Source organism: Triplophysa rosa, linkage group LG8 (assembly GCF_024868665.1).
Source record: "Triplophysa rosa linkage group LG8, Trosa_1v2, whole genome shotgun sequence".
Taxonomy (NCBI): Eukaryota; Metazoa; Chordata; class Actinopteri; order Cypriniformes; family Nemacheilidae; genus Triplophysa; species Triplophysa rosa.
The window spans coordinates 14,593,861-14,620,093 of NC_079897.1; the positions used below are offsets into that span (position 1 = coordinate 14,593,861).

Genomic DNA, 26,233 nt, shown 5'->3' on the forward strand with positions numbered 1-26,233 from the left:
CTTAAGACCAATACAAAGAAAGGATTTTTAGAAATCTTGGCCAACTGAAAAGTATGAAGATGAAAAGTATGAGCATGTACAGCACTCAATACTTAGTTGGGGCTCCTTTTGCCTGAATTACTGCAGCAATGCGGCGTGGCATGGAGTTGATTAGTCTGTGGCACTGCTCTGGTGTTATGAGAGCCCAGGTTGCTCTGATAGTCGCCTTCAGCTCTTCTGCATTGTTGGGTCTGGCATATCGCATCTTCCTCTTCACAATACCCCATAGATTTTCTATGGGGTTAAGGTCAGGCGAGTTTGCTGGCCAATTAAGAACAGGGATACCATGGTCCTTAAACCAGGTACTGGTAGCTTTGGCACTGTGTGCAGGTGCCAAGTCCTGTTGGAAAATGAAATCTGCATCTCCATAAAGTTGGTCAGCAGCAGGAAGCATCAGAAGCGTCTCGCCTGGGCTAAAGACAAAAAGGACTGGACTGCTGCTGAGTGGTCCAAAGTTATGTTCCCTGATGAAAGTAAATTTTGTATTTCCTTTGGAAATCAGGGTCCCAGAGTCTGGAGGAAGAGAGGAGAGGCACAGAATCCACGTTGCTTGAGGTCCAGTGTAAAGTTTCCACAGTCAGTGATGGTTTGGGGTGCCATGTCATCTGCTGGTGTTGGTCCACTGTGTTTTCTGAGGTCCAAGGTCAACGCAGCCGTATACCAGGAAGTTTTAGAGCACTTCATGCTTCCTGCTGCTGACCAACTTTATGGAGATGCAGATTTCATTTTCCAACAGGACTTGGCACCTGCACACAGTGCCAAAGCTACCAGTACCTGGTTTAAGGACCATGGTATCCCTGTTCTTAATTGGCCAGCAAACTCGCCTGACCTTAACCCTTGTGAAGAGGAAGATGCGATATGCCAGACCCAACAATGCAGAAGAGCTGAAGGCCACTATCAGAGCAACCTGGGCTCTCATAACACCTGAGCAGTGCCACAGACTGATCCACTCCATGCCACGCCGCATTGCTGCAGTAATTCAGGCAAAAGGAGCCCCAACTAAGTATTGAGTGCTGTACATGCTCATACTTTTCATCTTCATACTTTTCAGTTGGCCAAGATTTCTAAAAATCCTTTCTTTGTATTGGTCTTAAGTAATATTCTAATTTTCTGAGATACTGAATTTGGAATTTTCATTAGTTGTCAGTTATAATCATCAAATTAAAAGAAATAAACATTTGAAATATATCAGTCTGTGTGTAATGAATGAATATAATATACAAGTTTCACTTTTTGAATGGAATTAATGAAATAAATCAACTTTTTGATGATATTCTAATTATATGACCAGCACCTGTACATAGATTGTTTTGGTGTAAGCTTTTTTACTAGGCAAAGTACAGCTGTCCTCTGCTTCTCTTCTTTCACTCTAGACTTTTATTTTGTTATATTGTTGAAATGAAAAATTGGTGTCTATTAGCGCCTTGCACAGCCTTGGCTCTGCTGCGAAATCCCCTCCCTTTTATTACCACTGAGAAAGTGTAAGAATCATTCCTTTGAACTCGAGGCTCAATCAAATGAATTACACACCTGAAACCGCTCTCTCCTCAAATTGCTCCATAGATTCTGAGAGATGAGCTTTGCTTTAAAGCCGCTGTAAATTAGAGTATAGCTCAATTCTGCTTGACCCTGGAAGAAAGTCTTGGCTGAATAAAAAATGAGAACTGGAAGGACGTGCTAGATTACAACACAGATGACATTCAGGGCTATCTGGTGCATTTCTCAGTTTTGATGTTCTCCGTTTCTCTTTCTCCTGATGTGATTCAGCATGTCATTGTGTTTGTATATGTGATAAATTGACGTTTAGATGTGATTATTAATCTTATTACCGAATCTTACCTGTAGCTCAGTGGTTAGAGCATGGCGCTAGCAACACCAAGGTCATGGGTTTGATCCCATAGTGTCATGCAATGTAAGTCACTTTGGATAAAAGCGTCTGCCAAATGCGTAAATGTAAATGTTCTAATCTTATTATAGGGATGTCCCGATCACACTTTTTGTGATCCGAGTCATTTTATTTTGAGTGTCTGCCGATCCGAGTCCTGATCCAATGCTTGTATTTTCCTAGTGCTAGGTGCACGCTCCAGGTATATTAAGGTTATTAAAATATTACTATTTAACAGTTCAGCATACTATAAATGATAGCCTAGCATATTGTAGCAAACATAATTACAGAATTAGTCTTTTCAACTAATTCAAATAGCAGGATTAGATTAAACTTTATCTGTCACAGCTCGCGCTCTCGTTTACGAAACTTGCGTGATGGCAGAGGTGATCGGAAACGATCAGGCGAAATATAGCCGATCCCGATCAGGTTAAAAGTGCCTTGATCGGCCCCCGATTCCTTTCTTTGCGATTCGGCTCGGGACATCCCTATTATTAACAATACCTTTTGTCATTTGACTTTAATCAGTAAGAACCTAGCAATCACCCAGAACACCCTAGCAACCTCTGGAAACCACCCGGAACAACACCATAGCAACCAACCGAACACCCTTAAATACAGTACAACGCTTCTTTTGGAAATGTGCAGACACATTGACATCATTTATCCACATGGATAGCAAACGAGCCTTGATGGGTAAATCTCACAAGAACTAATCTTTTTTCTTTATGTGTAAGATGAGATCTGTCGTGAACTCCAATTACTTTTTATTTCTCTCTCAGACGGACAATCCATTAGGTGATAACATTTCAACACTTTTAATCACACATCACATCGATTTAAGGAAGGTCATCTACACAGCTGTCAAACTCAATCAGACTGATCTTAGAAAACACAACCTTCTCTGCAAGGGAGCTTAATGCAGATAAGATTACCACAATGATTAAGAATACATGGATACGTAGATCAAGAATTCATTTTACTATATAAATACTATAACTTTAAAGACTCAAAGCTTCTTTATCGGTCAAAAGGAACCATTTTTATACCCTGCACACATTTACATTTATTCATTTGGTAGATGCTTCTATCCAAAGCGACTTACAAGTAGGAGAGCATATACAATTTTGTCAACACGCTAAACAGTACCCTTAGATTACAAGGCCATGCTACTAGGAAGATTAAAGCTGGAGTAAGCAAGGGAGAGAATGAACAACAATATTATTTTTTTAGACACAATACAATTGGTTAGTCAAATAAATGCGGAACAGGTATGTTTTGAGTTGTTTTTTGAAAGTTGTGAAGGATGCTGCAGTTCGGGTGGAGGCTGGCAGTTCATTCCACCACAGGGGAACCAAATGAGTAAAGGCTTTTGCTAGCGATTTGGTGCCTCGCTGTGATGGAACAACCAGGCGTCGCTCATTTTCAGATCGAAGATGATGGGAGGTGGATGTAGACCTGGAGCAGTGTGTTAAGGTAAAGGGGCGAAATTGCAGTTACTGTGCTTTCAGACCGCCGCCATCGAGAGCATCAAAAATCGCTCTGGCCGCCCTGCCAACAACGCTGTAGAAAGATTCGTGGACGCTCTGGCGTAGACCAAAGTTTACAGGGTTGCGTTCTCTGGAATCCTCTGAAGCGGTGGACGTTCCGTTTGGTTTGCCGCCGAACCGCGTCATAGCTCATTACCATAAAGTTGACCTGATTTCCGCTGCTCGCTGCCGGCTCACATTGAAAATGAATGACTTCTGGCCACTTTGACGCTCTCGATGGCGGCGGTCTGAACGCACAGTTACCGTTCTGAAGGCCAGTGTCAGAGATTTAAACTTGATTACATTAAAACTACTCAACCGTTATTGATTCTTTGCGTACGTCTACCGGAAGTTAAGTTTGGGCCACATAACGTTTGTTTACAGTATGTTGTTACCGCTGAAACGTCTATACATAGTCCTCCTACTGTAAGTAAATATGGCAAAAAAAGTGATATGGCCTGTTTAAATACATTTTTATGAAAATAAAAATGAATTCTCCCATTGAATATATTGTACTGCTTTAGTTTTAAGCGTCAGTCCTACATCTATTTTAACTAGACTCGAAAAGGGGTTTAAAGCTTTTAGTTCGGTTGACATTTTCTGTATGGATGAGTCTCAAAAGAGATTTGCCAAGAATATCCCTGAGCTCAGAATATCTCTGTGTTCATTTCAGTGCCAATTACCATTCAATAGAGTCGAGTCACTTAGCAACTAATTCAAAGCCAGGATTAAATGTTGCGTTATGGAGCTCTGGGCATCTAAACAAGCTGATTTTTGAACTGTAGGTTGTGCTTTTATTTGTTCGGTCAGTGCAGGTTCAATACCTGTTGTTTGCGTGTCGGTCCCAGTTCTCCCCTTTACCGAGCGCTCTAGTTAAGTAGGCGATTGCGCTCTCATTGGAGTTTTATCCAGTGTGTTCCCTCTAGTGTTCTGTTCAAACTTAACTTTCAGCCTCTGGTATAATTGCTGGGTGCATTTCCTTCCCACACTGTTGGGCTCCGTGCAATTTTCTCACTGTTTGCTTTTTCATCCGTGTCTAATTTGAGAGAGGCGCCTCAGCAGAAATACGTGCGCGTTTGTTTGTGTGTGTGTGTGTGTGGGTATGAGTGTGTGTGTGTGTGTGTGTGTGGTGAGGGGTTGGGAGGGCCCGGCTCGCTTGCGGGGAGATGTTGAGGCGCTGATTGTAAAGAAGTGCGCAGCGGTGGTTGCAAACAAGTTAATTAACAGTGTTTCTTAATTAGCATGGGCTCGGGGGCAGAGATGGGCTGTCACTGCCGGTGCTGTGGATCTCACAATCTCACGAGCTCATTTTTCTCATTCAGAGGAGGAGCAGCTGCTCTTGACAAGCTATTTTTATAGACGTTTCTGTGCCGTTGGTGGAGCGGCTGTATTTTAGTGCAAGAATAGTCATTGAATGATCTGAGAACATCTTACAGGTCCTGCAATTTATTTAATGAGCTGCACGCTGTGTGTCTGGGTTTCTACCGATGTCAACTTTTAAAGCAATATCAGAACTTGGCATGATTCTTTTTAACCAAAAGCTTCTAAATAGGGTTGTCATGGTACCATAAACATGTCTTACTCTGAAGTATCTCAATACCAAGTATAGTATCACGATGCTTTTCCATGTTCATAATTCAAATCTATTCAAAATTCACAAATTTATATGAAACATTTTGTATTTACTATAGTAAACTTTATTGTACTTTGCACTTGAATATTTTGTTGTATTAACTGTAGTAATTGGATAAATTGTAGCAAATACTGTAGTATACTTAAATATTTACTATGGTAAGACTCAAAAACACTAGTGTCTATGAGTTTTAGTAGTTTACTGTAGTAAATACTAAAGTACACTAAATCAATTTTCACGTGGGAACTAATTCAAATGTAGGACAAATTTCATTGTTACAGCAGTCTTTATAAAGGGAAATATTAGGCTTACTTTAAATGCAGAACTAAGACGGCCAGTAGGTGGCGTCAATTTTCCACTGAGTTAGTGAATCATTTAACCAACTCATTCAAAATGCTAATTTGAATCATTATCTCATCCGAGTCATCCAAAACACACAATTATTTAGGAGATAAACACCGCAAAAAGGCAGATGTAAGTGTTCAAATGAATATGCGCATATGCAACATTACCTACAGTACTACGATACTACCGTTTCAAAAATAGAGAGGCATCGCGGGTATTTTGAAGCTTTAGCATCGCTATGCTACCATAGCACCGGCACACCGTGCAACCCTACTTCTAAAAAGTAATTATTTGCACAAAAACACAACACTGTAAAAAAACTGAAATTTTCTTTTAGCTGGAGTGACAGAAATATACCGTAAAATAACAGTTTTCCAGAGGTGTAAAGAGTATGAAAACCATACTTAAGTAAAAGTACAGATACCTTCCAGCAAAAATTACTCCATTACAAGCCACCAGTTCCAAAACGAATTCAGTAAAAGTCTGAAGAGTATCAGATTTAAACAGTACTTGAATATTTTACTCATACTGAATGTAGGCTCGAATAAGCACCAGTCCTCAACACCTCAGAGACATGTAAGTGAAAAACAAGAAACAGTTGATTTGTGAGGAGAGCAATCGCATTTATTTTCTTAAATCATAATAAGACTGAACACCTCAAAATTGCAACAAATCATGGCCGACACCATAACCTACGTCTATTACAAACACCCAAGTCTCATTTAAGCTCAAGTGCTCATAAGTAAACCAAACTCCTTCATAAAGGTCTCTTCAATACAAAGGATAAATAAAATAATGTTTAGTCAAATTAAAAAGTCAAAGCCTTTTTGCAATGGACATGCTGGTTTTGGCCTCATCCCCAGCTGCAGTCATGTCCTCGTTTCACATATATACCGCCACCGATTGACATTTACCTGATACTGCACTCGTATTCACATAAAGAAGCCATGTTGACAAGTTTTAGTAAGTTAGGGCAAAATCCACAAGATTATAGTACCTGCAATGCCCTGTAACTAGCTATATTAATTCTTCTGTAGCAAAAATAAACTGCTGCAAAAAAAGATAGCTGCCATGCAAAATGTAATGTGTAATTGTATTAGTCATTACAAATGTAGTGGAGTAAAGAGTACATATACTTGTTCAAAAATATAGTCACGTAGAGAGTAAAAGTTGCTAATATCTTAACTACAAAATTCTCTTTCTTCATTGACTGAAGCAGAATGTTGCCATTTTAATCAATGGTGTTTTCTCAGGCAAGCATTTACTATTTGCTATTGCTCATACTTTGGGTTAAGAATTGAAATACATATAAAAAATGTATATGTGATTTGCTTTTCTTTTCTAAGTAACTGAACTTACCCAGCAGCTAAATAGTAAGTAGTAAAATTAAAATTCTAGATTTCCATTTTTGCAGGGACCTGAATCACTTTGTAACTAGAGACCAGAGTATCATAGACTGGGGCTGTGGGCTGTTTGGATTTGGGTTAGTGAGTTATCAGCCAAAACACCCCAGCATCATGCCGACAGCTTTTGCAGGCGTCACTCAGATCACCTTCAGAAAATGTACAACTGTAGTTAGTGGTGTTATTTTTCTTTTCAAATAAATTTTTGTATTTGTAAGCAATGTGTTGACTGTAATATACTTAAATAATAACACCACATTTTTAAAGGGAAAAATTAGCTTTAAATTGCATGCAATGACATGATAAATACAACATAGTGCGATAGATATTCCAAGATATTGAAAGAAAAGCAATATGCATTTTATTGTAACTGAATTGTAATGTGGACTCGAAGGCAGTTCTCACGACAATGAGCTCTGATCCAACCTGAAATAAAATTGTTGTTCAAATACTAACCTCATTGTTCATTCTAAATCTCAAAGTGTCAGTTTGCATGTTTCAATCAGGTCCCATTCATTCATCTTTTATTCGGTTTACAATTTTAATACATTATACTCTTCAGATTCAATTCTGTACCAGATGCATCTTGCTTTCCGCACAGACGGACCTCATTCCCCTCCCGATATTGTTTTAGGATCAACACCATTTCATCTCCTTTCTGTCACCTCTCCAGCTGTTGAGCGTAATTGATTAAAAACATCTATTCTCTCTTCGCTGTGTGTCTCAGATCCGTCTCTCTCTCTGAGCACCCTTCCTCGCTCTGTTTGGTCTGGGTGTCTGCAGATGAATAATAATGTTTTGCAAACCCTTCTCTCAGGCTGGTGATGTATATTGAAAGAGACATCCGAAAGGCCACGCCAGGGAAGGAGCAGCAAACCGGCAATGAATACCTGTCGAAATGCCTGACCCTCTTCATTCGTCACACAGTGCATGAGCTGCCAGCCATCCTGGGTAAATCAATCACAATGCACCCCAAAAAACCAAACGCTAAGAATTAACAAGAGAAGAAACAGCAAAACAAGGGTGGGGAGGGCAATGAGAATCAGTATCCGATTTGATTGGTCTGTCTTTAATTACCTTTCTGATTGAATACGTGAGCGGGCTCTCGAGTATCGACCCGTTCTACCTTTTTCATTTTAGAATCAGTGCTGCTACACACCACCGCTTCCTAGTCAACACCGGTTCAAACCGGTTCACGTCCTTCCTGCGGGTTTCGTCCCGACATTGAGACGCACCCGCCGAGTGCACCTGCTCTCGCCCCCGGCCACCTGCCCAGATTGAACGTGGGGATTGGTTTGCGATTGGTTGATTTTTCACTGCCTCTGTTTATGTGGGCTCTCCGCAGATGACATCCTGTCTGCGCTAGGGTGCATTGTGGGAAGGAAGCATCCGTCTCCGACGCAGGCCCGTCAGCTAAAGCAGAGCCTGCCCATGATGGCTGTGGTGCTGCATCTGCTCACCTCACAGGTGTGTGTCTGCATCAAGCTTTGCTGTGATAGTTCACCCAAACATGTCAATTCTTTCATCATTTATTCACCCACATGTCATTTCAAAACTGTATGATTTTAATCATGTTTGTTAAAAGTGTGATTGAATGATGTTTGTTCATTTAAAAATAAGCGATATAATGTTAAATGGTAACACCAGTGACACAACACCAGGGGACCATTTATTTCATTATATATTCTGCATTTAGTTTTTGTATGTCACTTACAGTACATATAATTACTATATTTGATAGTTATGTATGCATTATTCTATCTTAAATGGTAGGAAAAAACAGTTTTGACCTCAAAATAAAGCACTTTCCCTTAGTGTGCAGACTGTGGGAACGAGCATTTCTGTGGTGCTTAGAATTCTATATAATTATTTAAAACAAATATTGCCGCATTGATGGCTCAAGAAGGTGTAATTGTTAAAATAACATATTGTTTCACTTTGAACAAGAAATTGTAACCCTAAAGTGTTTTTCAGGTGTAATATTTCTGTAAAAGCTAGGGGCAGAAAGTGGACATTTCCATAGAATGACCCATTTATTAGATAGGCACCGATTCAGAGTGATGTCTGCCAATGCAGATTCTGAATTTAATTTAAACTAAATGTTTCCTTTAAATGTAAAGTTTGACATTTATAAAAGTGGGATAAGCTAAGGGGGCTGTGTGCTGTGATGGCCTCTGGTCTACATACTGTAACCACTCTGTTATATCAGTTAAAATTGGCTAAGTGATATGAAACTGTAATGCAGTCAACAGATGTGGAACCACTTCATATAGTAGGTGTGCGTTTATAATGAATATAAAAATAATTGCACACCTTAGACCGTTTGTCAGAATAAAGCATTTAATAGCCCTGTGGTATACTGTGTATACAACATATGACAAACAATAATCCAACGCAATAATAACATTCAGCGATACCTTAACAGGTTAACAGAGCTCATCTCATGATGCTGTGAATTACACTAAACTGCACTGTTTTTCACAAATATACTGTACTAACAGCTAAATAATATCAGTGTCATAGGGACAAAAATATTTTATGGCCAGTAAGAAATATTTATGGCCAGAAGTTACGTGTCAAGAAGTTAAGTGTGGCCTCTGGGACGGAGCAGAGGGATGTATCGTGACAGTGAGTTTGTGTATGATTGAATCAATGAATGAAGGAATAGATTGAACCTGCCAAAATTAATTACACAACGCTTAAACTGAATGCAAAATAAACTCCAAATGACTTTATGAAGCATCTTTATCTGCAGAGATAATAAAGAAACAATGTGCTGTACCTGCCTGTCACTCGCTGTGTTTAATCACTGTGTGTGTCAGAATGAAATGATCCATTAAAGAGCTTTCCACGCACACACACAAATATATAAACAGAGAGAGATTATTACCAGCTGCCAAATGGTGCAAAATTGGATTTACTGCTGACACTCGGTCACGGTGAAATGAATACGAAGGGTTGTGGTTTTCTCAGAGAAAGATGCTTGTCAGTATAGAGCTGATCTGTCTCTCTACTGATTAAATACAGTCGAATGCTCGGGCAGGATTCGCCATGGATTCAGCAACAGATTGAGTCATCTCATTTGAACGATAGAGCCGTCTGTCTGATAGTTCAGCTGCTATTAATTCATCTGAGGAGGATACGCTGATATGTCCATTAACGCAGAGTCACAATGTCCGCTGATGGGCAGTTCTTTTCTTAGGCGGACTGTTTTGGTACGTGCGGGTCGTATGAGGTCCAGTGGATATGTGGTCATCGTTTCAATGGTCTTCACATGCTATTTTGTGTGAGATACCGTCCACACTCATTAAAGTTTTTAAAACGATAGCAGTTCAGCCTGGCCAGACTGATACAAAACTAAAATGGACAAAACTGGATCACTTTAATTGTAATTAAAGCAAGGTTATTATAGTCAACTAAAGTTTTTAAATTTTTAAACGTTTCTGTTCATTAAAAACAAATAAAATATTGAAATGTTGCCTCGGAAATACACTGAAATAAGTTTTAGGTACTAAAATTATTATAATAAACTAAAATAAATTATTCTTATATAGCAACATGACAAATAAACAAATAATGAAATGACAAAAGCGTATAATAAAATTGATAAAAATGTAACTAAAATTTACATAAAAACAAAAAAATCTAAAAATCAAAGCTCAGTTAAAACAAGATTAGACCTACAATAAAACTAAGAACAAACATATAATAACTCGGAATTCAAGTTGTTTGTTGTAAATGGCAAACATTAACATCCTGTACTTATGTGCAGTACTTTGCAAAGAACAGTGGCTCTAGTCACTTAAAGGACCAATCAGTAAAATCTAGCGGCATGCATTTAGCAATGAGGTTGCGAATTGCATCAAAAGCTCACTCCACCCCTCCCTTTCGAAACACTACAGAGGCTGACAAAACATGGTGAATTCCATGTAAGGGGATGCGCGGTGTATGTAGATAGAAATAGCTCATTCTAAGATAATAAATGGTCTTTATACACCTGAAGACAAATTATGTATATGGAATTGCATTTCTGTTAATAGATCCTCCAAAAAATTCCTTAAAATTTCCTCCGTGATAAGTGTGAATCGATTGCTTGAATTTGATTTGTTATACTTTAAATTTAACAAATGAATGATGGCTGAATATATCGTTTATTTTAAAATATATTCCCAAAACCCACAAGATCTGCAATATGTTAAGAATTTTATGTAACTTTTAAAGGTGCAACTTTTTACATCTTTTTTTTTTACCTTTATCTACACAATCATTGTTAAAAATTCTTTGCTTACCTTAACCTGATTTACAAAGGAAAGCATGTCATAGTTATTTATACGCCAAGTAACCTTATAAATAATTTATAAATTACTTTCAAACAGAGATACCGGTAGATTGCAGATTTAATTTAAAAACTGCCGAATATAATACTGTATATTAAAATATGTTCCTTAAACTAGTGCTGTAGTACTCGAGTCCGGTCTCGAGACGTTTTTTTATGGTCTCGGACTTGTCTTGGACTCGTTGGTATTTGAACTCGGACTTGTCTCGGACTTGGTCATTGGTCTCGCAAATGTTCTAGTCGGTCTCGTCCGAGTCCAGCGATATATGTTTTATTTTCTCCTTCAAAACAAAACATTGATAGAGCAATATTCTTGTGATCCAAAAACTAATGATCCGAAAACTGTTGCCGACTCTCGACTAGGGTTGGGAATCGTTTCAATTTTATCGATTCCGATTCCAATTCTGATTTTGCTTATCGATTTCGATTCTTATCGATTCCCAGTTTCGATTCCACAGTTGAAGTAAAACATTTAGATATCAACCTGTATGGTCATTTAGCCTGCTTATTGCTGGCTGCTTATTGCTGTTTGCAAAATATATTTATATATTTATGAGCACCGTTTTGTGTATATTTACACATAGAAACACACCTTTTCTGATTTATTACAATTTGTATTATCATAGTTGAACTACATCATGGTTAAACTGCAGTTACTATAATGCAACTATGGTTAATTTGTGATTCCTGTGCTTTAATGCAAATTCTATAGCTAAACTATGCTTACTATAGTAAAAAATATCGATAATTTTCATAAGGGCTTTTATTGAGATATCAGCAATCATGCAACGCATGTACTTTTCTGAAAATATGCACACAGGAATTGATAAGAGGAATTCAAATTTTAATCTCAAGTATCCGATTCCTATTCCTTTCGATTCCGATCCGATTCCTAGCCTTTCGATTCCGATTCCAAATTAGAATTGATTTTCGATTCCCAACCCTACTCTCGACTCTAGAACGAGAGCTGCGCGTGCTCATAATTTCTCTTTTCACACAGCAGTTCAGTTCAGTGTGTGCTGTTGTTGTAATTAAATAACTCCGGTATATTGGTTCAAGTCCGCGAAGAACTGTGAAGAACTGAATTAATTTGTGGATAATATTAAATGTTTACGGGAGATGCTAAACGGGAACGATTCAGCTGAACTGGTTCGACCGGTTCACTAAAAAGAAAGAATCGGTTCGAATGAATGATTCGTCCGCAGCGCGAACCAGCATCAATCATTCATCAGGCACGATGTCAGCGAGCAGCGGCGTAATACAGATTGGTTTTACAAACCATAATAAATGTATCGACAGTGCGCTTAAAAGGAAACTTTTTGCAACAAAACTTTTCCCGAAACATGTGGGACAACATCCAATTTCGTAAGACACCTGCAAAGGCATCACAAAGAGAGGTAAGTTAATGCCATGTTTCAGAGTTAGCATTGCATTTGAGTATTTTAGAAAGTTGGAAAGTAGAGCTTAAAGATAAGATTGATCGTATTTTTATTGTCATTGTGATGAACATGTTATTTAAGGATGGGCACCGACGTGCTTATAAACGAGCCGTGGAGCCTCTGCTCTTTCTAGCAGCTCCTCTATCGAACACGCACGTGCACGGGCAGGCGCGCACATGCACACACACGCACAAAAGTGTTCATTGCTGCACAACCTTGCTGTTGAGGGCTTATAAAAAAGTTCCTTAAAAAAGTAATAAACAGTTACACTTCGGCTTTGTGACTTAAGTGCTATACCTATATAGTAAAAATAAAATGACGTAGAATTATCTGCTTTTTGATCATTACAAACAATAATGAAAATAATTATCTTAGAATAGAAGTTATGCTGTCTCTTGCATCACATAAATTATCAATAGTTAAGTATGTGGTCTTGTAGTCATGATTTTTTTCTGTCTCTCTTGACTGTCTCAATTGGACTCGGTCTTGACTTGGACTCGGACTTGACTCGGTCTCGACTAGTCTTGGTCTTGGACTTGTCTTGGACTCGACAATGGTGGACTTGACTACAGCCCTACCTTAAACCCACAAGATCTGTGATAGGTTGAGAATTTTATATAACTTTTAAGCTACAACTTTTATTCTAATTTTATAACAATCATTTTGTTACTTTTTTAAACAATTGTGTTTAAAACTCTCTCCTTACCTTAACCCCATTCACAATGGAAAGCGTGAAATCGTTATTTATATTTGAGCTGTTGAGTCAGAATATGTGGGAAATATCAGTTGTTTTTCAACACGCATAAACATAACTACGCAAAGTGACCTGCAATTTCATGTTTCAAACAGAGATGCCAATAGAGCAGCAAAAGTTACGGATTGTAGCTTTAATTAAAAAACTTTTCTGATCAATACAGCACTTTTCATGTCCATTCGTTTTATTATACTACGGCTTTTTTGTACAAAATATACTACAACTCTTTTACTACGACTATGTCTTCATTATTATTCTCAAATTAGGAAGTTAGTCATGTGCAAAGTTACACTACCAGTCTAAAATATTAATCGGAAAGCTCCTTCCTACCTCAGAGGGCGGTCCTTATCTGACAAATTGAACAGATTTTAGCCGAAAGTCAAAAAATCCAGCCCTGTGAAATGGTGTGTGTGTGTTTACTCATATTAAGAAAAATGCTGGAGGGCATTACTGGTTGTCTTCCCAGTAGCAGGTTGGTCTGCATCTTTGAGACTTCACTGGTCTCTGATGCCCTTGAGTGTGGTTCAGAGAGACGTTGTGCTCTTGTAATGTCGGAGCATGCCTGTGTTTGTGCATCCATACATACATTCATGTGTGGAGCCCTCTCTGGTCTCATCCGTCTCTCTGGCCTGTTGCTTTACTGACAGCGAGCGCGGCACGCTGACACTCACAGCGCTCATCAGTCACAGGGGGCAGCGCAGAGGTCGAGATCCAGCGGTCTAGAAAACCGAAGAGTGGCAGCCCTTATGGATAAGTGCTTAATATCTCATCGTCCTGCACTGCGACCTTTGACCTTGCATCGTTATGGCCCTACGGCACAAACACCATCTCCCGCGCTCTCGTCTTTTAGACTCTGCCTCGCACCAACTGAGTTGCTTCGGAGGGAGCGATCACATCCAAGTGTGAAATTTTAAACGGTGCAGGCTTGACATCTTTTGTTGCCTAGTCAAAATGGTGCATGATGGGAAAAATGGCCTATGCTGATAGCTGACAGAACACTAATTTTATGTGTGTGCTATTCTTTACAATCAGTGCTTGTCAGGTTGCGCTATATGTCAGCAATGAGATCATGAATGAAGCCCACGGCAGACGGTGTTTTATGTCAGACAGTGTGACATACATCTTAGCTTAGATATCGGTACACGATTGGTAGCGTTGAGCATCAAAAGAACAGTCACGGTGCAGGAATGTAGCCCAAATATTCCAAACATGTAAAAACACAATTCACTGGATGTCAGGATAGACAGTTAGACCTTATGAGAATGATATGATAGCAAAACAATCCTCCAATGTTCATTAAACTTCAAGACAACTGTAAGATGTAGTAGACTTGACTTTGAGAACTGACCCTTTTTTTGTGTAACTCAGGCTGCGTTTACACTTGTCAACATAAAGTGGGTTCCACAACTGGATATCTGATCGGATATCTAGTTTCCCACCCATTATTTTGAAAAGCCTGCCATTTAAAAATAGCCCGGGTGCAGGGAGATTTCACAGAACACGTATAACGGGGAGGATGAGCATGTTACAGATAATGATACACTGGGAAGTATCCGCCGCAGCCATGTTGAAAGCGAGGCAGCGGTGGGAAGTACTGTAAACCACGGTCAGAATCAGATTCAGGCCACAATTGTTTGGACCACCAAGCTGGAGTTATTAAAACGATTAACGATCTTATATATGAAAGTATAAGCAGAGGATGTTTGTCAAATTACACAAGCTTTTTTGTACTTGACCACTTCAGCCGTACCACCATCACATATTCAAGCTGTGGCGGGTTTCACACACACGCACACACGCACGCATGCACGCACACACACACACACACACACACACACACACAGACTCTAACGGTGTTTTTAAACACATCATTTGTTTATTCATGTCACAGACACATAAAATAATCACATAAGTAGGCCTAAGTTACTATGATCAAAAGCGACCACTTACATCGTTCTCGTCTATTTGGGTTGGTTCGGCTGCAAGTGACAGCACATCGTTTCTTTGGTTTGCCCCCTAAATGGCGTGCTTCCTGACATCAGCTATTAGCAACACTATACAAGCTTGTTTCTGTGTGTAAATGATATATACGATGTATTCAGAGCTCCGTTTGAAAACGTATTCAGTAAATACACACACATATACTGTATGTTAGAAACAAGCTGGTATAGTGTTGCTATTCGTGTTTGTGACATGAAAATAAACAAATGATGTGTTTAAACACCGCTGTGTAGGCTTGTTGCGATAGTTGATGTCACCGGTGATACACGGTGTCCATCCGTCTACCGATTACATCACTTGTCCACCGCGGCACCGGCCCCCACCGCCATTTTGAATTTTTACAGTAATAAATCACTGAGTTTAGTTAAAGACCAAACTACAGTTGCGTGTCTGAACGCGGCTGCTGCATTCAGCGTAAGCGGAACAAGTGTCGCAGCACAGATCAGCAGCAGGAGTCAGAAGTGCTGACTGACAAGATGATGGCGGAGGCTTTTCTGTCAAAGAACATGCAGTAGAATATGTAAGCAGTAAGCACTGTCATCAAGAGCCAGTTTTAATTTTATTCTTAATAATAATTTTCAAAAGCCGGTGCTTTGCCATTTATTTAACATAAACGTTTTTCGTTCGAATTGCTTTCTTATTCGTTTGTCATTTATTTATTTAACATAATCGTTGTTCGATTCGTGTTCCCTTCTTATTTATTTATTTAACATAAACGTTTTTTGTTTTGTATTCCCTTCTTATTCATTTCTTATTTATTTATTTGTTGCACACTGTGTGCCGTGATTACTCGTTTCGTTAACGTAGGCAACTTATCTTACATGCCAAAATATTTTTACATGCATTATAAGGAGAATAATACACATTTGTTCTCTTTTAGGAGAGAATGGCTTTTATGTTCCTTATCATTGCATAAATGTTATTGCGACAAAATATCTTATTGTAAGATAGGCTATCTAACGTAGGGCTAAATGTTTTTTTTAATTTTCGTTTCTTATTTATTTTTGCTTGATGTGTGCTGTGATTATTCGTTTTGTAAGGTCTTTGTTTAATATCAGCAAATGTCATTGTACTTTTTTGTAGTTTTGTGCGTTTTTATTAAGAAAGATATTGAACCCAGCATTAATTAAAGCAATTGCCATTCCAGAAGTGCCGCTAATTCAAAACTGAAAGTAAAATGCGTCACGCGCACGGCTGCATCTTCGACCACCCCACAGCAAACCCCCCCACCAACGGTGTCACTGGTACTACCGGTGTTTTTACACGTCTATTAACCGGTGGGAAAATTTCATCACCACCACATCCTTACTGCTGTGTGTTGTGAGTAAAACCTGTTCATGGCAGTCACAAACAGCCTATGTGATGATACAGCTGAAGTGGTCAATTAAAACATCTAGTGTGATTTGACATACATCCTCTGTAGGTTGCAAATAATGATACACTATAAAAAAAAGCAAGAGTAAACTTTCCGCTGTAGGTCTATTTGTCATCTGACAGACGAGAGAATGATGATAGCGGGCGGGGTTTTCGGTGAAGTTGTGCCGGTAAATGTAGATAAACTGTCTGGATTGCGTTTACATTACACTGAGATCCTCGACTACCTCTGGATCAGGACACGCTGATCGGATAACATTCCGATGAGAAGCGCGTTTACACTTGTGTTTTCAATGTGTATGTGGACAACATCCAGATACAGGCCCCATGTTAATGACAAATGTAAACACAACCTCAGAGTAAGAATTTTATTCTCAGTTTTGTAGTGTATAGTTTCATAGGATGCACTCGCCTGGCCTGAAGTTAACTTCCTGTCTGTGTTTGGTTATAATAAAACAATTTACTGTACATTCAATTTATATTAATATTGATTTAAATTAATATATTATTGTATATTAATTCTTTAAAATTAAATTAAAACTACTCAACAGTTATGAATTATTTGTGGATGTCTACCGGAAGATAAGTTTGGGCCACATAACATTTGCTTATGTTGTTGCTGCTGGAACAGTCTATACAGTAGCAGTACAGTGTCTTTTAGAATGGATATATATATCCCTTTATATCTGTGCCTCTGGTTTGGCAGATTTTCCGACCACAAGTGGTGACTGAGGCCTTTCTCTGCAAATTTGGGAAACTGCTGGTGAGTGCAATGTCTCAGTTTAGTGATTTTAACAATTTCTCTAAATTCCAATTCAACAAAGTATTATAATAGTACCATGGCACATTTATAGTAAGAGGCAGTAATGATGGTCATATTCTATTATTGTGGTATTTAAACTGTTCTTCAAAATTAAACAAAAAATGTCACAGTTAGTATTATCCAATACAAATGGTGTTATTGAAATTGTTGAAAATATCTAATAACTGTGATTATATCTGCCAGGCTGCTTTTATAAAATGATGAGTTTATTTGCAAGGTAAAAAAATAAATAGTTATTAAAAAATAGTTAGCTGCAGTTTGATTGATATTACTTGGAATTAGGGCTGTCAAACGATTAATAACGATAAATAACCATACAGAATAAAATATATGAATAGTGTATAATATATGTATGTATACTGTGCATATTCATTTTGTATATATAAACACATATACATACATGCATTTATTTAAGAAAAATATCAAAATTAATAAATGCTTAAATATGATTTCAATTATTGATAAATATAAATAAATACATGTAAATGTTTTCTAAATATATATAAATGTATGTGTATGTTTTTGTGTTTATAAGTACAAAATGTGAAATATGTAAACAAAAACTTTTATTCTGGATGCGATTAATCACGATTAATCGCGATTAATCGTTTGACAGCCCTACTTGGAATGCACAATAAAAAAACATGATTTTTAAAAAGGAGTTCTCTGTTTTTGCAAATGAACTTTTTTGGTACTGACATCCCAGTTTATGACAGAAATGTTTGTTTTTATATGACATCTCTCTTTTACATATCGAAAGAATCACATAACCTCCATTGACTCCAATGAGACGAGTTTGGGAAGTGCTATAGGTAGGTCTCTCTCTCTCTCTCTCTGTTTCTCTCTCACTCACTTCATTTTGTTCCTTAAAATCAGTCTTGCATGAACTAATCTAAATGCTTTAGTTATTATATAAGAGGCTTGGCTGCTTCATAATAAGACGTATGGCTCTAATGTAATTTCGCTCTAATTTCCCAAGCATGTTATTTGTCAGGAGATGAGATGCTTTTTTTAGCCATTACCCAAAAATGAAGTGCTCAAAGTTACAAAAACGGTTTGATTTCTTCTGTGCTTTCAAACATAATTTCTTCTGCAAACACCAGGTCAGGCAGCATCTGAAGAACTGATCCGAAACACGCTTTCTGCAGTGGAGGCCATTTCCCAGCATCCCGTTCTGCTGGGCATATATCACCGCACAGTGAGTATGCACACTGCTCTGTTTAATGTCAAAGTATTTGTTCTGTCAACATCTGTTTGCATGTTTAAGCATTATTGGGACACACATTTGCCTCCCTGATTTTAAACAGAAGAATCTGCAACTGTATGTGTAATAAACAGGTAAAAAATGTAAATACTCTTTTTGGCTCAATGCAACCATTAAAGGTTCCCCTCTGTAGGGATGGACTATTTATAAGCACATCGGAAAACTAGCAGACACAATTATATCAAGATGTTTATGGAAGAGAGAGGGCCACTGTCGATTATGACCCGAGATCTCACATCCTCACGCATGATAGAGTTGCAACTGAGACCCGGGCTCAACTCTGCCCAGAACTATTATTTTCACAAAGCTCTGCAACAGGAAATCACTCAGGAGCAGCACCATCGTGAACGTGTGTGTGTCTGCTTGTGTAATGAGTATTGACGTGCACGCTGTAGGACCGATGCGTCTGGAAGCCTTGAGAGGACACGGACTCTCTGATGCTCCATAACAGGAGAAGACACCTTAATTACACTTCGCCAGGAGTCATTAGATCCCATTCTCCATTTCCTAAAACACAAGCACATATTTTGTAGAGCCTCTGAGTTGCCATTGGTTTATTTTGTTCCCTGTAGCTCAAACTCATGAGGATCACAGTTATTAAAATAAAATGTCTTGCACGTCAGTTTTAGACACCTTCACCTTTGCTCAACTCTTAATAAAGAATTAACATTCTTCTCACATTCATGTCAAGCATTTCATATTGAGCATGCACAAGATCAAAGACCTGCCACAGGTTTCGCGCTACATCTCCACACGACTCGTGAAAAAATAAAAAGTCTTACAATAGACAAAGAGAATGGCTTGATAACCTTTCCAGTGCGTTTTGGTGGCGTTCTTCTCTCCGGGAGTCACAGAGAGCGAAGGCCTTTGTTCGAGAGATGCCCACAGCCATCCACATTAAGACACCTGTGTGCAACATTTGCTTCCGCGCAGCTGATTGTAGTTGGTAATAATGGTAAAACCCGATTCTAATTTTCAAAAGAGCTGGCGTAAGGCCTTTTCTTGTAACACACTTTCCATGATCAAAGGGCAGAGCTGACATCACATTTCCATGCAAATTGGAGCTGAGAACACTCTCATAGTCTTTGCTTCCAGCTGTTTCAGTTTCCCTCACACACTGTGCGTGTGCGGTCTGGTGAGACTGCTGACATGAGTACTGTAAGCACATATAGGTGAGATTTTTAGAATAATGGACTTTTGTCTGTTTTTTTTCAAGGTTGTGGATTTGATTGTACCGCCGTTGGCGTCTCTAGCCTTCAGTAAGAATGGTAAGACACACTTCAGCTGTCAGCTGCAGTACAGTACCAATTGAAAGTTTGCTTGTTATTAGTTCTCGGCATAGTTATTATAGTTTTGAGTTTAGTTTTATTTTGTTTTAATAATATTTTAATTTAGCTTTTATTTTTAGTTTTGATGTTAATTTTAGTTAAAGTTTTAGCAATTTTGGTGTATGCTTTTGTCTTTTTATAATTGATATGTTTATTTTTTTATGTTACTATTTAAGATTAATTAATTTTTATTTGTTTTATTTTAGTTTTTGTTTATTATTATAATATAGGTTATTACTATTATTTATTTTGGTTTATTTTTGAGGAAATATTTCAATTTTTCATTTAGTTACATTTTTTCCAATAAATTTTAGGTCAATATTTTATTTGATTTCAATGAACAAAGGTTTTCAAATTTTTTATTTTAGTAAACTAAAATTACCTTGCTGCTTTTTCAGTAATTCATCAAAGCTATGAAACAACAGAAAAAGCATGTGAATTATGTACTTACTAAAAATGGTTCAACAAATTAAAACTTTCTAGATCAGTGGTTCTCAACTGGTTTGGCCATGGGACCCACATTTTCCCATAGTCATCAAGCCGTGACCCACTTTTTAGGATATATGACGTCATATGTAGTTACTAAAATACTAAAAACTAAATACTAAAATACCAACCATAATTTGTGACTAATATGACTAATACTGATGAATGAACAGCCTATAAATTAAGGTTAAGGCTATTAAATAGCAGTTCCAAACTAGTTTTTTAATAAAATTGTTGGTTTGAGCCAACACCGTAATATAAACATATACTGTACAAAATAACACAAAGCGACAATAACATGGCATTTTGGGGCTGTGGAAACAAGAGTTACCATAGTGAATACACAATACTAACATGGAAGATGAATATAAATATCATACCTTCATGTAAATCCTTACCAGCTAACATGCATCTGCCAACAGCTTTCACACACGTCTTTCAAAATAAAAGTCTCGCATCAGAAAAACTTTTCGAATTACGTTTTTTGTTGTTGATGTTGTTTCTTAGACTGTACACTCCGCGACCCACTTAGAACAGTCTTGTGACCCACCAGTTGAGCAACACTGTTCTAGATTATAGCTTTGCACACTCTGCAGATTCTCTCATCCAACTTAATGAGGTGCATCCTTTATTTTTAAACAGTGTAGAGTGCCACAGGGATGACATACTTTCGGCCAACCCAGAAGTTAGCGGCGCACTGTTTCCCTCGGCCGAAAGCCAATGTATTTTCCCCGTAGACAGTTTGGAAGATCGCAAAAAATAAGATCTGAGATTACCATTTTGTTTATCAAAATAATCTTTTATTAAATCTATTTATTCATCTATTATTAAATGTTTTATTAAATGTTATTATTATTTTTGAAGCCTAAATACAATCACCAGAGGTAAAAAGCTTACACGGTCGCTTGATATTAACGTCACCATCAAGCTACTGACAATATTTGCAAACGTTATTAAAGACGTGTTTCCTTGTTAGTAATTACTCCGTGAATGAATCTGCATCCACAAGTTTTGAGTTCATACCCACGTTGCATTATTTGTGAGATTTTAACGTGTCATGACCCCGACAATGACTTAAGTCGATTTTAGCAACTTGTAGCAACTGCCATTGTATGTCGTAGAAAAAATATTTAGAGGTTTTGTTAACCACAGACCTTATTTCAAACATTTAACCAAAGCCCATTTAAAAAAAAAACTTGACTTTGGGGCAATGGAACCAGAAGTGCAAAAAATCACACGCTTCTGGGTTTTGCATTCAAAAATATGTCATCCCTGCGGTACTCTATTAATGGAGTAGTCTTGTATGCTGGAAGCTTATTAGCTGATTTTGTTGTACTATCTTCTTTGACTCATACTTTTCATTTTCCTCCTTTATATTGGTCCAAAACGTTACAAGCCTTCAGGAAAAAAAGGTTTTTAAGAGATAATATCAGTCAACGTGTCCATACTACTAACTATTAATGTACATCCAAAGTGAAACGATTGTGAGCTCATGCACACATCTATAACCTTAAGCCTTACATTTATGTACTGTAGCAAGTGTAAATCTAACTGTGTGTGTGCTTGTCCCAGTGGAGTGGCGTATTGTGAGTCTGCGTGTGCTGTCAGAGATCACGCTGCTGCTGCTGAGCCAAGAGGAGGTGGATGAGCGAGAGAGGGATGGAGGGAGAGAAAGAGAGGGAGATGGTGAAAACACATCCTCCAACACACGACTGCTGACGCTCATCTCTGAGGCCCTGCTGCCACAGTAAGACCACTCACCTACATCTTGCTCTCGCTCCAACCCACCCATATTTGCACATCACCAGCTATTCAGTGATTTGGAGAGGCATTGTTACATCTGTCATCATTTACTCACCCCATATGACTTTTTTCCATAGGACAGAATGTTACAGACTGACAACCTTGGTACCTAACAATTCATTTATTTTTGGGTGAACCGTCCCTTTAAGCACGGGGCATACTACGTAACTTTAGTAGTTGTAATTTCTCCCGGACTGAAGCTTTGATCCCAGCTCTCATTCTCACAAAACCTCACACACATAGCAAGAAGAAAATTCTATCACATGTATAACTTGACAGCAAACAGCGGCTGGGAGGAGCGTGTGGTGATTTTTACACTGATTTGCACCGATTTTGTCTAGATGTGAAGATGTCTAGATAATAGACAAGTTTGAAATGTGTCATCGTGTCTGAGACTAGTCATAGCATGTCTCAGAAGTGCTCCGACAACAAGACCACAGACGACGGGCATGCGCTACGATTTATGACTGCTTGTCATAGACTAGTCACACACTCAAAACATTGCCCTGTCTAGTGTGCTAGGCGCCATAAGTTACATTTACAGTTGCATTAACAGCTTGTTCCATCCTAAGTGGAACGTCTTTTTGTGTGCTCCACACAAATTTTGTTTTATAGGCAGCATTTCTATTGGCGATTGTAATTATTGTTGTTATTTGTACTGTATATGTATGTTTATATTGTTCATGGTTACAGTTTACTTATGTGAATCCTCTTTGCAGATATGAGACTCTACTCCAGGAGCCAGACCCTGTTCCTGTGTATGCGCTTAAACTGCTGGTGTCCCTCACGGAGCACAGCCCACCTGTCAGCAGGTAAACAACAACACTCTTAACACTGTGGTGGATATGCACTTGTGCTCATTCCTGTTTATTTCAATAACTCTTGGCAACTTCAGGAACCTCTAAAAATACACTATTTTAAATGAAGTCAGGGGCACTAGTAAAGTACATATACTATCATTAATGAATCATTTACAATTTATGTCAGAATATGCAGCTGGGCGATTTTCACGAAATCTTGGTTTCAAGATGTCAAACATGATTTTCTTAAAAACATTCGCATTAACAAATGTCCTTTTAGTTAATTAAAAAACAAGGCATGACATGTTTAAAAGCATTCATTTCAAAACTTTTACCAAACATTTTTTCATCCAATAGCATGTTTTGTTAAAGAAGCGAATTCATGATGCCTAAGCAAGTTTTTATTAATCATTCATAATAAGACATTAATGAATTATATTTTAATAGAAAATGATACATGTATTTTTTCAATGTGGAAAACTACCTGTATCGATAATGAGAATGAAAAAAGTTGTTTACACTGCGTGACAAGGAGAATATTAAGCTTTTTACTAGAAAAATATAAAGTAATCTGTTAACCATTTGAAAGGTACAGGTAGATGTGTTTTTCTTCACATAAAATCAAACTTTAATGTAAATATCTTTGTGTGTGTAAACAGTCCTCTAAAAATGTTACAGAGGATGAGAATATCAGTTATGGACACTTTTCATTTCCACTATTTCTTCATTTTTATTATACATGAATATTCTGTCAAGGATTTTTTTTGTCATTTGAGAATGTCCAGTAGAACATCCAATTGTTTTTTCAGAATATTTAAATTTTAAATTATAACATATTATGTACAAATCGGGACGCGTTATGGTAATGAGAACTTAAACAGGAATTAATTATTTGTATTTTATTGCATTTTCTGCTTAAATTATGCTTTGTGCAAGGTGGAGTACTCAATTGTTTATTATGATAATATTTTTGTGTTAGCAAATGATATGTTTTATAATTAAAATCTTAACTGCCATGATGTTTCAGTGGTTTTGTGAGAATGACGCAGCTACTTCTAAATGATTAGGCTCCAGGTGGATTTGGTATTGCATCTACCAGCAGGGCTAAGTGGAAAACCTTCACCTTTGAACAAAACATAGTTAGGATGAATTAGTTTGATTCAGTTCGCAGATAAGCAGTAAATCACTTTATTTATGTACAGTATTTCCATAAGTTCTAGATGGGAGATGTTTGTAAAGCAGGTCAGCCATCTTTCTTTTCCCCTGGAGGACACCAGAAAATGTTTTTCTCTAGTGAGCGATGCTCACCTCCAATACCAGCTTCTAAACAGTAAATTGAATTATCAAACTACAAGACAGCGGCTGGCCATTTCATTAATACTAAAATGTGCTGGGTGGAGAAGGAAGCACTGGTTAGAAGTTTGTTTTGATGCATTTCTCATTTAGCCTGGTCTCCTGTGTGTTTATGAACTCAGCGTTATTAGATTATTAATCATGAAATTTTTAAAAATAGGTCAGAGAGAGGGGTAGTAAACTTTTTAAGTGGATTTAAAGATGCACCTACAGACTGCCTTCTGCTGCAATATATGAAAAATAGTTTTTCAATAAAAAGATGATGTGCCATTATTTAAGTCCTCTAGGCAAGAAAGACACAGGTAAAACTATTGTGTTGTGGAAATTAACTCTCGTTATTTTGCTGTGCACATTAGGGGTAAGCTGTCATGTTAATGGTTAGAATAAATCATTTTTAATAATGTGCAAAGAATATGCATTTTAAAGCTACAATCTAACTTTTTTGTTTAAAAAGAAACCAAAACCAATTCAAACGGTATGCTTAAAATAGCGATTTATAATTTGAACTGTCGGGTATGATTTTGCATGAAAATGTTTGTTGTCATTTGACTTCAACCCTCCAAAAAAGTATGGAAACAAACCTGCAATATGTTTCATACAGAGATGAAAATATGGAGAGGCAAAAGTTATGGATTGCAGCTTTAAAGGTCCAGTGTGTAAAATTCAGCGACATCTAGTGGTGAGGTTGCAAATTGCAACCAACAGCTCGCTCTACCGCTCACCCCTTCCTTCCAAAGCACTACGGCGACGGACACAGGACTAAGATGTCATCACATTTTCATTGCTTTTCCAAAGGAGATAACATATTTACGAAATGCACGCTGTAGAGTAGTTTGTCCGTTTAGGGCTACTGTAGAAACAATATGGTGAATCCCATGAGGAGCATGGAGACCCGCGGTGTATGTAGATAGAAATAGTTCATTCTGAGGTAATTAAAATATAACGCTTCATGTAAGGTCTGTATACATATCTGAAGACATAGTTATGTATATTATATTACATGTCTGTCAATCGATCCTCCAAAAAAATTACACATTGGATCTTTGAATAAAAAGATGGATGTAATTGTGAAAGTTTACTAATGCAATTGACTAATCTCTTTCCAAAGTCTAGTCTTTTCTACATATTATTTGCACTTTTATAAACCACCCAGATTCATATTCAGAATATTTGTATGCATTGACACATTTTATTTTATATTTTTGTAATAGTAATAATAGTATTTTCTGCATTTGGAGGCAATTCTACTATTGCTTGATGCACTATACAGTTTAACCCAAAGCATTTGGTACGATTTACCCCACAGCTAAATTATAGAGAAAATGTATTTATTAATACATAGCTAATTTTTCACAAGTTATAAGCATAACTAGGGCTGTCACGATTATGAAATTTGATTTACGATTAATTGTCTAATAAATCATTGCGATTATGGCGATTAATTGTCTGTTTTAGGGCTTTGGCGATTATGACGATTAATTGTCTGTTTTTGAGCATTGACATTTAATTCTCATACATTTTTGATTCAGCGATTGAAACGACCATATTGTTCTGAATACAAGACTATGTTTTTTTCTTGGAAATACATCGGAAAAAATTGGGTCATCATATATTTAAGGTTTAGGCTTTTACCCGTCA

At 37.6% G+C, this 26,233-nt stretch overlaps 1 protein-coding gene across 2 annotated transcripts in view; it reads left to right on the forward strand.

Annotated features, from left to right (window-relative positions):
- ulk4 (unc-51 like kinase 4) overlaps positions 1–26,233 on the forward strand; it is a 179,056-nt gene that overhangs the window by 73,486 nt on the left and 79,337 nt on the right. For both annotated transcript variants that reach the window (XM_057339463.1, XM_057339465.1), the window contains 8 exons: positions 7,652–7,785; positions 8,180–8,301; positions 17,445–17,501; positions 18,322–18,373; positions 18,665–18,759; positions 20,042–20,093; positions 22,212–22,386; positions 23,162–23,254. In XM_057339463.1, coding sequence (XP_057195446.1) covers positions 7,652–7,785; positions 8,180–8,301; positions 17,445–17,501; positions 18,322–18,373; positions 18,665–18,759; positions 20,042–20,093; positions 22,212–22,386; positions 23,162–23,254 — 780 coding nt within the window. The remainder of the gene's footprint in view (positions 1–7,651; positions 7,786–8,179; positions 8,302–17,444; positions 17,502–18,321; positions 18,374–18,664; positions 18,760–20,041; positions 20,094–22,211; positions 22,387–23,161; positions 23,255–26,233) is intronic.